Raw genomic sequence first — 12,348 nt, forward strand, 5'->3', positions numbered from 1 at the left:
ATTATAGTGTACTGATTATCTGGTGGCTATATTAGAAGAAAATAAAAAACAAACTAAAATTACAAATTATATGTAATATGTATTTACGTTTAATTATTTTAATGTATTAAAATCAAAGCAAAATACGTAGTAAAATAAAAAATAAATAATATAATAATATAATAAATATGTAGTAAAGTAAAAAATAAATAATATGTATATATAAATACGTAATTAATTTTTTTTTTCCACTTCGCCTATAAGGTTCATTCGGTTATAAGACTTACTTTGTGCTGGTCCCAAAGTGAGTCTTATAAGCGGCGTCTACTGTATTTATAAATTTAAATTCTTAATGAAAAAAAAACACCGTCTAACCTAACCTATCCTTGTATGAAATAATTCGATGGAGCATATTTTTATTTGTGAAACATTGTCTCAGCCCTGTAAATTCAAAATAAAACTTATCTATGCATATACTATTAAATATTTATTTGAAATAGATTCAAATATTGATTTCTGTGTCACTTTTATTATAAAACAACCTAAAAATATTAAATATTGTTATCTATTATATGTCTATATAGTATATTGTATGTACTATATACCTGAAGGATGAAGGTCACTGAATTTTATACTGTATAGAGTTTAGTGATGAAGTATAATAAAATATACTTAATAATAATATCCTGTGTAAAATACTATTCTTTCCGTGTGTGAAAAATAAAATCTATAATTAGTAGTAAAGTTTATAACTAATTTGAATTTTAACATTACAGACACATTTTAAAAATATCTACACTATCAAAACTTTAAAATCTATTTTGAGCAAAATATTATAGCTTTTTATTTAAGAATGATAAACAAATTTCAAAGTACAGACATTTTTAATTGATTTATAACCATATCATACAATTTGTATTTATAATGTATATCTTTAGTAATTAAAACTTTATATATATATATATATATTATACAGGGTGATTTACTAAGCATAGTCACCCGCTTTATTCATCAATAATGCAGTTATTCAAAATCTGATTTTTAAAACTTATAAATATACTTAGACCATATTATTTTTACTCTTGAAAAATTTTGTTCTACTTACATATATACAACTTTTATTTCAAATGAATATTTCCCTTTTCTACTATAAATTAGTAATTGGATTATTTATCTGAAAATTATGACGTATTAAAATCTATATTCAAACTATATTTAGAGCATGCCGATTCTGTGCATCCCTCCGTATCACCATGCTATCAAAATCGGGTCGCCAATGGTGGGGTCTCTCGCTGAACAGAGTATAGACTTTTATGAGTTATTCAATTTTAATTGTGCAGGTAGAATAGGTTCAAGAAAATGGGTTTGAAAGATTGGTGAATGAATCCGTAAGAATGAATTCATTAAAATTTATAATTTGTAAAAATGGTCCAATTATAATAAATACTAGACCCATTATTACATCCATTCAATAACCGAGAAACTAATTGTTCGATTTTTGAAATTTATTATTTAAGAAAAATATGATCATGCTTGGAGAATCATCCTGTATATATATGTACATGATATTACAATACATTTGTATAAAGACTTTCAACTTTCATTTTTAATAAGTCAGCAATAATTTAATCTGTGATAAAAAAAATGTTTTATAGCCATTTATCCAACTTAACCTCAGATAAAAAACCTTCTTAGGTACATTATGATTTATTAAAAAAAAATTTAAATTTAAAGTTAATGTTTCATAATAATCAGTGTTTAATATCACGTAGACACAATTTCCTGATTTTAATATTTAAACATTATTTTTGTATAGGTACAATTTTTATTTTAATCGGTGATTTACTTATTAGTTATTACTGATTGTTTATAACACGATTATAGATACTATCTATAGCCATGTTAACAACACAATATATTGATAGTATTGATTAAACATACATTATATTATTATAATACATTAAACAAATGAGTTAAGTATTTACTTTTATTTTTTTTTTGTTTTTACTTTTTAATTTTTATCAATACTTCTGTTGCAAGACTCAACAATTGATACAAATTGCTTAAAATTCAGCATTAAAGCTCAACATTTGCTTAACACTTAATTGAATAATTAATTGTATATAACAATTTTTTATAAACTTTTATGTATTATACAAAAATACAATTTCCTTAGAGCTTTTGATTGATTAAAAGATTACCAAAAGATTTCCATACGAGGTAAATAAATAAAAACAGATTGATACCCATTTAAATATATAATTATTGTTGTTTTTTTTTAAAACTATAAATTATTCTTAATCTAAAAATAAAAATTGAGACAAATTAGAAAAAAAGTGTAAGTAATTTCATTTACATGATTGTTAAAAAAAAAGTATTCAACTAGGTAAGTAATAAACAAAAGCAAAATATGATTTTAAAATATAGAGTATTTAAACTACTTAATTATTGTATGATTAAACAAGCATCAATTTACACATTTAATAATAATAATGTTAAGAGCAACAAAGAGGGGTAGTGGCAGCATTGACAATCGAATTCAACTATATATCCTACAGTTTAAATACTTATAATTTTGAAATTATTTAATTATTTTTTTACTTTTAAGAATGAGAGAAACTTAATGAAATTATGATTCGACATCGTACACCATGTAATGGTTAAAGTTATCAATAGCAGCATGTGGTACAATCTTGTTGAGCCCTGGAGGTTGTAACGAAAATCCCAAGAACATGAAACCTCTGACCAGTACGTTGCGTTCAGGATGATTCTTGGCAAAGCAAACAATTATATGAGATACATTTAAATATTCTTCTGCATATTCCAGCATGGCCAAAAAACCTTCTTTTGATCCAACTGGTCTTTGTGCATCTGCCACCTAAAAAATAAATAAATTCAGTAATTCCAAGTTCCAACTATAGAACTTGATTCTGATTTGTATTCATGCTTTAAAAGCAACTTTGACTACATAATAATATCTTTCCAACTTATTTACCTAATACCTATATCTGTATGGATTTAAATATCCATTTAAAAATACTTCATTATGGTGTTAGATTTTGAAGTGTACAAATATAAGATGAAAACGCAACCCTATTATAAACACTTTTAATTTGAAAGGATTAAGTTATAATAAATGTATTTTGTTATTTATGAACTAGTAAAGATGGACAAGTTACCTACTATAAAATGTATTTTAAATTTAATTTAATAAAATTATAACACCTATGGGGATGCATGTATATTATATTAGTATCACATAAATTGTATCACACTTTTTTGAAGTTCCTATAAATATAGGTTAATTTAGTAAATATGTACCTAACGGCATTAGTTTTATAATCAACTAAAATAATATTTTTGTTCTAAAAAACTATGCTCGTAACAATATTTTGAAGTCTGGCCTAAATTTTGAAGTTAGGTTTATATTTTTTAATGTTTACAGCATGGAACGAGCTGTTGTCTATAAATTAAAAAAATACTTTAACAATAAGTGATAAACACTTATAAAAAATAGAGATAAGAATAGATAGATACTAATATAAACATAATTAAAATAAATTATAATATTTTATTGGATGTAATTTATTCATATAATAAATTATCGGCTCTGATAAAAAAGTTACAATCCCCATAAATTGTGAGGAAAAAATATGAGGCGAGGATTAATATTAATCAGAATTCTATAGGTACCTACCTACCAACCTATGCCTACAATTTAGATTAAAATTACTAGATAAAAAATATAAGTCTAGTTAATAGTACCAATTACCCCAGTGGCTGATAATGACATCCATACATTAAACACAAATAAAATATACGTTATACTTATAGATCTCATCCACTAACCAAGGATATTCCATACATTTATCTCTTTAATATAATATATAATATATACTCTCTTAAATTAAGGAATGGACCGACCATAGCCGATGGACAAAAACTATACATCTATCCCTAACTGATACTGCTGTCTATACTCATAATTTGCCTACTTAGGCATTCAAAGGGTCTCATTGTTCTATTTGTTTTCCCTCTCAGTCCTATGCGTGACATAGGTAGATAAAACAGTCAAGTAAAATCAATAATTACAGAAAATAAAAAAGATAATATATTTTTGAGGGTTTGACAAATTGGTTTTTTATTTAAATATTTGACTTAAAAATTAATATTATTTATTTTTTTGTAAATTTAAACACATTAAATTGTTATGAGATAATATTTAGACAAATAGATATGTCATACCATCAAAAATATTATTTTCTATAATTTTTGTATTTCATTATTTTACTCATAAGGTTACTCAAAAATATTAATAAATGGGTACTTATCCTTTTCTCGAATACCGTGTTATAATTTAAAACATAAAACCATTAACTACTTACAAACGTATCAAAAAATTTATCACAGGTTTATAATATCAAACATATCACACCAGTGGAGAGTTAAATAATAATAGTAACGATAGTAAATAGCGTCTAGAACTTTATTATTTAAATTGTAACCAGTTTTTAGAAATATTTTTCAAAAATTTGTCAAACTTGAAACAAAATTGAATTATTTTAATTAACCCTTTGAGGAGCATGGACGTATATATATGTTTTTACCGAGAATTTCTTTTAATTTCTTTGTTTATGTTTCATTAACGTAAAATACCTTATATAAAGTATGTGCTGCCATCTGTGAAGTTAAATTTCAATCAATCGATTTATTTTCATTTATCAATCCTATTAAAATAGGACGTACATATACGTCTTCGCTCAAAATTTATTTTCAAATTTTTCATTCCTAAGCCGTTCCCTGAGTTGCGTTTACGTATTCCAAGGCTGCTCCTAAAAGGGTTAATAGTTAATACTAAATAATAACAGAATTGTAAACAGTGGTAGTCGTGGCATCGAATAGGTAGTTGAGACTCACGGTAATCGAGATAACGCATAAGTACCAATAATATAAAAGATTTGTGTGGATGCGATATTTGGGAAATATTTTGCAATATTATAGGTACTTATACTTAATTTTCCTATATTTTATTTATAATTAATGTTATTTTTAAATTTAATTGAAACATGAACATAGCTCAGTAAGGAGGATTTTCAAAAAATATTTTTACCATGTGAAATTATATTGGCGGCAAATATGTCTAGCATATTATAATAATATTGGTATAAAATAAATAACTATAGATTATAGACTATAAGAATTATAAAAAAAAACAATCACCACTAACATCACTATACTCCGGCCAATGAGAGAACATTACCGTTTCGGGCATGTGGACTGGCAGCAGTGACCGGTCCGAGGGACAATTTTCCCCACTTTGTGCCGCAATGGTTCATGGTATAGGTTGTATACGTATATAAATAGTCGCCAACTATTAACGAACCATCGTCGTTGCGTGGGGGAAACGTTTTAGTTGGGACACGGTAATGTTTTCTCGTGGGCTGGAATATAGAATAAAAATATTATTAAGAATGTTTTATAGAAGACTTTAAACTTAATTGATAGCATCAGTAATTAATTAATGGAATTCAGATAAACACCTTAAATTTTTTCAAATGTATATAGAATTCAATAAGCAACAATGAAATTGGTTTTAAATGTAGTCAATAAGGTATGCAGTACAGTGAATCAAGAACTGTTGGACAAATAGGTACTATATTTAATTGAGCAAGAAACTGCTATGTATTTAAAACATTATAATCATAGGACTAAGCAAATGATTCAGAAGTTTATAATTTAGTCTATGTCAGGGTTAAGTAATGTTCGATTATTGACTCAGAAAATTACTCACAATAAATAGCAAGTAAATGAATAAAAAAATTAAAACTATTAAAAATTGTTTATCTATGTTCTTTGCCCTTTACTTAAGTCATATAATTTTATTTTCAGCTAATCTACTATTTGTCATAGGTGGTAAGTAGCTAAATATAGTAGAAAAATAATTACATTATACTTTTTTTCTTTGATTTTGTACATTATTAATTTATTCAATTTAATTATCTGCATGTCTACCTTAACATAACATAGATTAAACAATTGTAATACAAATAAACTTGTATGGATAAATAATAATTAAAATATATAAATATTAAAATACGAGTTAAAATATTAAGATAATTGTGTCCAATTAAATGCTGGCAGATAGTATAAAATATATTCAGCAACAAGGACAAAAAGTTAAAAAATAATAATTATTATAGCTAAGATAAAAATAAAAAGTATCTATCTAATACCTAATCTCAAAATATTATCAATAAAATATATTAGAATGGTAAAATAATTTAGATAATTTAATTGACTTACAAGAATTTGTAGGTAGATAAATTGATTTAAAATAATAATTATCACCTATTTATAATTAAAAACATGTTTAATATTTTAATAACTTATTTTGATTAACTAGGTACCTACCTAATAACCACGGATATTTTATTCTACCGATAAAAAATATATAACATATACAATATACCTACTGAATATACATTTTGCTTTTGGTTTAGATAACTATATACCTAACATTATTTATAAACTTTGATAATTAATTCATTAATTTGTATGGGTACACAGGTTAATGAGAGGTAGGTACTGTATTTAAAATAGACACAATTTTTTTTTAATATAAAGTTTAGGTAGAATTGGGGGTTTTATCAAATTATTTAATATTTCAATAATATATTATAAAACCCATATAAATTATAATTGTTTACCTATTATGTTTAAACTCTTTAGGAGCCTGTGTACTTAGGTAGGTAAACAAACCAATTCAAAATTTCAATGATAATATGAGTTTATTATGTTTTTATTTAGGTATTGGAAGGTAGGTAGGTAGTAGGTACATAAACCTTTCCAAGAGATGAAAAATCTAAATTAGAAAATGTTAAAGATGAAAGTTCCACGAAGCTAAATATTACTAAATAATACGTCAGTACCTACCATGAATTAATTACAGTTTTTTTTTTTTAAACTTAATTTGTGGTTCCTACCCAATGTAAATAGAAAACATGTTACGAGTATATTATTGCACATAGTACCTGTGCATATATTATACATATATAGAATATAATATGTCTACTTAACACATCATAATATTATATTATGGAAAACAATAAATTTCCTGCTAAAATTCCTTAGATATAAAATATAAGTTGATAATTATATTATGAATTTTGTAAACACAATATCAAAACAGATAAAATTTGATATCATGACCTTGAACGAAAACATCGAGGAAAACATGTTTTGAATCATTTAGCAACACGAAAAATAAAAAGCACATAATACACGGTTAAATTCTGTAATGTATATTCCTTATCCTACCATAACTGTAGGTCGAGGCTATATAGTATATAATGTCTGTGGTTCCGAAAACGATGAGGTCGCCTACCCAGTAACTGTGTAAACTGGGTGACAACAATGTCCTGCTGAGAATACCTACCTACAAGTTACAACTCACCTGTATGTAGAGCTTGCGACCGGACAATATTGTATCCCATTGTATGTCCACGTCAGCCGTGATCTGCATCCCAAACGTAATCCGTACAGCATAATTATTCTTCACGTCCTCCAACAGTTCGTATTCATGCACTGGTTGTGATCCCAGTACAGAGAGCTCCGATTGAATAAGCTTGCCCATGCCGCTGCTGCCCTCTCTGTTGCGTTTGGCTACAATTGCGGCATGGGGGACATCAGGACCACCACTGAGGCCCAGGGCAAAGAGAGATGGAGTATTGCGAGTGCTCGGTGTCGGACACCGAGTTGTCCAATCCGTAGCACGCCGTCTGCCAGTCGCACATTATCGACAACAGGCTGTTGTTTCTCATGTTACTATTACCGTTTTTACTACTTGATATTTTCTCCATGGTCGCGCGGCACCCTTAAAACCTCCACAGCGAATAATTGCAAAACGAAATGTTCGTCGAAAACTTGTGAGTCGTGTGTCCGAGTGTGTGTTAAGCACCAGCGAGGTTCTTGTGCGCCCAGATGACAACGAAGGAATAGACAAAACACCGTAACAAACAGTACGAGATCAACACAATGGACGGGGATTTCTTCTTGTTCGTGCGACACGGTCGACGGGCGAGAGGTGGCTGGTGCGTCCGGCGCGACGGCGCCGCCCACCCGTGACGTCACAGCGTTCCTTCTTTACAGCGGCTGTCCATTGTATCACTCACGGCGCCACCGGTCCACGCGTTTCTTCCATGACGGTCCCGCCAGATTCTGCTTACCTAGCGCCCTGTTATTCTCCGCCACCGGACTCGGACGACCAATAAGGGAGGCCGCGGGGGAACCGCGGCCCCCGCTTCCCGTCGACAAGTTATTGAGATCAAAAGGTCATCCAATCGCGCGATAACGCAGCGAGAAACACATGACGTGCGCGCCCACGGCTGATTCGATAAACACCCGTCGGCCATGGCCCGTTTTCCTTTACCCCTTACCGCCATCCACCACAACGCACGAGTCTACACGTGTTCAACGCGGCCGTCGGCCGACGGTGTTTCGCTGTTGTTTATATGAGAAAAAAAAGAACCGATAATAATTAATAATTTTATTCGTTCCCTTTCACCTTTTGGTTTGGTATTGCGGCTCGGTGAGCGTTCTCAGACCGAAACTTTGTTGTTATAGGTGCTTATCACCGAAGTCGCACGTACGCACTGCCCGACGGCGTTTGTGCGTGCGGTTTACCCTCCTAACAATTTTATTAGTCTTCTCAAAACTTAAAACGCTAAACAGTCGATAATCTCTTTTCTGTGCAGTAAGCAGTTGCACTGTTGCAGCACTACAGTACAATTGAAGTGTGTGCTTCCCAAAATCTTGTTTTCTGTTAATTTGTAACGTGCGCGCTGAAGGTCAACTTTCCGAACGTTCTCTGCTTAGTAAGTTGTTCGTTAATATAAATTGTTTCAACAGTTTTTTATACCGTTCAAAATCGTGGACACTGACTTTCTAATTTAAATTTTGATTAGGAATTTAAGTACTTATACATTTATATAGGTGCAACAAACTTTGTTATAACTTATATTCATGACCAATAACAATTGATTTTATGAAAATCAATACTGTTACCTAACTCAGTCTTGCGAGTAGCGATACTGGTGAACTTATAATAGTCGAAACTTGAAACTCCAATTACAATAGCAATTTAATGTATGGATAAATATTAAATAATAATTATAATTTAATTTAATTATTAACATTGTGGAATTGAAAAACGAACAAAATCTGTATTTTATGGAGTAGGTAAAAATCTCCACATTCATTCAAACTCATTATAAAAACACACCTAATGTACATTTTCATAGTTATTATCTTCTATTTCAATGGATCTGTCGCTATGTACCTTGACTCATTCCTAAGGTTATTTTGTTCAGTCAAACTTTCATAAATTTGGACTTCGAACCTCAGTTAGTCTGGATTTATGAAGGTTCTACTGTGTATTCAAATTTAAAAAAAAATATTAGATTATTTTTTACTATTTTTTTTTAGAAAATGGCCAAAACATTATCTTGTAAAATTGGTCCATCTGTTTTGAATGCTGATTTATCGCAGTTGTATAATGAATCTCAAAAGTTAATAGATAGTGGAGCAGATTATTTACACTTGGATGTTATGGATGGAACTTTTGTTCCTAATCTAACTTTTGGACATCCAGTTGTGAAATGTCTAAGGACTAAGTTACCCAACGCTGTGTTTGAAACACACATGATGGTTCAAAATCCACTTCAAGTAAAATATTATAATGTAAACTCTGTCTCAGAGTAGAATATACCGGTCCTGCGCACTTTTTTAGGCGTACTACCTATGCTATAGTAGATGCGCGCTGCATGACAGAAACAGTTCACCACCCGGTGTATTCTACTTTGAGAGTATAGAATAAATGTATACGTTTTTGTGTATAATGCTTAAATTTCATGTTTTTTAAAATTATTTATTAGTGGATTTCTGCTATGGCTGATGCTAACGTAGATCAATACACATTTCACATTGAGCCATGTGATGATGTTCCTTTGGTATGCCGTAAAATCAAAGAAGCTGGCATGAAAGTAGGCTTAGCAATAAAACCTGGCACTCCGGTTACATGTGTTGAAGAATATATAGATATGGCTGATATGATTTTAGTGATGACGGTTGAACCTGGATTTGGGGGTCAGAAATTTATGACAGACATGATGCCAAAAATAGAAATATTGAGAGAAAAATATCCCACAATGGACATTGAAGTTGATGGAGGTATTGGTCCAAATAACATTGATGTTTGCGCTAAGGTAAAAATTAAACAAATTTTTCACTAAATATTCTTTAGGTAAATCCTTTTTTAGTAATTACCCATTTCGAATGGAAGTACTCGTATAGTATGATTTAAGAGCATTAGTAAACCGCGTGACCTACCGTTACTGGGTATTTTTAGGTTTAGTATTTTCCTTGTGACGACAACTTTTTTTTACATATGTACTCTATGACGGTCCAGAGGAAACTTTTCCTTGCGGCAATCCTATCCCCCGAATGTAATATATGTGACCTACCTGGAATACTCTGACTTACCAACCGTGAATTAAAAAATATAAAAAGATAAGATTTGGTATGGAAAACACACTATTTCAGAGTATAATTGGATATATTAGTAGGGTGTGACAAAACGTCCCATATTTCAACTTTGTGTCCAGTTACCCTGACAAAAGTTATACGTCACATTTGCATTTTTTTAAGGCATCAACTACATGGTTATTTCCCGGTTTTTACTGTGTCCCCCTCCCAGGTATAGTTTACTCAGAATAATATGAGTATGTGTGAATCTCTATGGTTTTAATACCATTTGATTTTACAGTTAACAAACTAATAGTAACTATTTTTTATAGGCAGGAGCGAATATGATTGTGTCAGGAACCGCAGTGATTCAAGCTAAAAATCCACCTCAAGTTATTCAACTCCTTAAAGATTCTGTTAATAAACATTTAAATATAAAATCAAATTGATAATTTTATTTTTGAATGAAGTTAATTTTATTAATATTTAACATATTTATGAAGATCATGTATAGATGAATTCCCCAAAATTTAGAATCCAATTAAAATTAATATTAACATTAGAACAGTTCAGACAAAATTAGGTTTTGTATTCATATGATAAATTAAATTTTCCAAGAAGGCATTTGAATTTAAATAAATAATATATTTATTATTTATTATTTTATTCAAAATGTAAATTACTATATTTAATCTAATAAGAATGAAGTTCAAAAAAAATAAATTGACCCAACAATCCCTAATTGAAAATACCATTAAATGGTATAACATTGATTGTAATTTTTTTAATATTATTTTATGTTGATTGATTGTATTGCCTTGATAAATCTATATATAAAAAATCAATAATTTTTGTAGTTTTATATATGAAATTTAGTATACTCATAATAAATGTTAGTTTATACATTATATTATATTTTAATTATTAAAAAAAAAAAATTACATAATAATATGATGTTAAATGCTTTTAAATACAAAACACTAGAACAAAATTTTACCAAGACTAGAAATTGTTTCCATAATTGAAAACAATAATGTTGATCACACTTAATAATTACTAGTTAGTAGTTACTAGTTACTCATTACTATGTATGGTAAAAAGAAGGTTGGCAAGTGGTTGTTGCTCTGCTGTACAGTAGGTTACAAGTGGGTCACTGTTATGGATGGTGTTGAATTTGAACTCAATGATATAATATCATTGTATAAGAAAAACTATTCTGAGCGAAGACGGCCAGTCAGCCTATGATATTACTACGTATATTTTATGATATTATTGTAAATAAAGTAATTTATATATAACCTATTTACGTGGAACCTTATTTTAAATTTTCAATCCTTAGATATAAAAACTGAACATTTTATAAATTTTTTACTACGAAATAATTATTAAATTTCATCAAAATTCGAACTTTAAATACAAAAAAAAAAATTTATGCCTATGTATTTTTAATATTTTACAACTGCTATTGTAACAATATATCAGAAGTCTTGTATTACATTTTCACCCAACAAACAAAATTTTATTGACAATTATAGAAAAAAAAACTAAAAAAAATTGAAAACTGACCGTCCGTAAACAGCTCAAAAAGAGTCGACATTTTATGGTGTATAGGAAATGAAAATATAAACATTCAGTGAAATTGTTATGTATCTACAGTTATTCGTTTTCGAATTATAACAAAATCGCTACATAACTTCATACGCTCATAAAAATATAATTTGAGTTGTTTATAGACATTTTTTTTGTTGATAAAGATAGACAATCTTATGAGGAATCTTTTATTACATTTTCTAATCTTAGATTTAAGTAGAAAAAACGTGGGTAAGTGGATGTCGCTCTGCTGTACAG

General features: G+C 29.0%; 2 protein-coding genes across 4 annotated transcripts; one reads left to right on the forward strand and one right to left on the reverse strand.

The window, feature by feature from the left end:
• Nucleotides 1-2,260: 2,260 nt before the first annotated feature.
• LOC100164957 (ornithine decarboxylase antizyme 1) lies at nt 2,261-8,048 on the reverse strand. Its single transcript, XM_003247054.4, is given in 3 exon segments — nt 2,261-2,671; nt 2,674-2,857; nt 7,433-8,048. Coding segments are annotated over 3 exon segments (387 nt in total). The 5' UTR covers nt 7,613-8,048; the 3' UTR covers nt 2,261-2,648.
• Nucleotides 8,049-8,561: 513 nt separating this feature from the next.
• Nucleotides 8,562-11,486, forward strand: LOC100162871 (ribulose-phosphate 3-epimerase). 3 transcript variants are annotated; one of them, XM_008188639.3, is made up of 4 exons: nt 8,562-8,852; nt 9,463-9,702; nt 9,912-10,241; nt 10,833-11,408. In XM_008188639.3, exons 2-4 carry the CDS (start codon nt 9,466-9,468, stop codon nt 10,947-10,949), a joined length of 684 nt encoding a protein of 227 aa, XP_008186861.1. In that variant the 5' UTR covers nt 8,562-8,852; nt 9,463-9,465; the 3' UTR covers nt 10,950-11,408.
• The last annotated feature ends 862 nt before the right edge of the window (nt 11,487-12,348 follow it).

Source organism: Acyrthosiphon pisum, chromosome A1, assembly GCF_005508785.2.
Source record: "Acyrthosiphon pisum isolate AL4f chromosome A1, pea_aphid_22Mar2018_4r6ur, whole genome shotgun sequence".
Taxonomy (NCBI): domain Eukaryota; kingdom Metazoa; phylum Arthropoda; class Insecta; order Hemiptera; family Aphididae; genus Acyrthosiphon; species Acyrthosiphon pisum.

Excerpts from the sequence above, each read along its gene's own strand:
- LOC100162871 (XM_008188639.3), top strand. The coding sequence starts at position 9,466 with ATGGCCAAAACATTATCTTGTAAAATTGGTCCATCTGTTTTGAATGCT. Across the intron at positions 9,703-9,911 it reads TGGTTCAAAATCCACTTCAA|TGGATTTCTGCTATGGCTGA; the intron begins GTAAAATATTAT and ends ATTATTTATTAG. Across the intron at positions 10,242-10,832 it reads ACATTGATGTTTGCGCTAAG|GCAGGAGCGAATATGATTGT; the intron begins GTAAAAATTAAA and ends TATTTTTTATAG.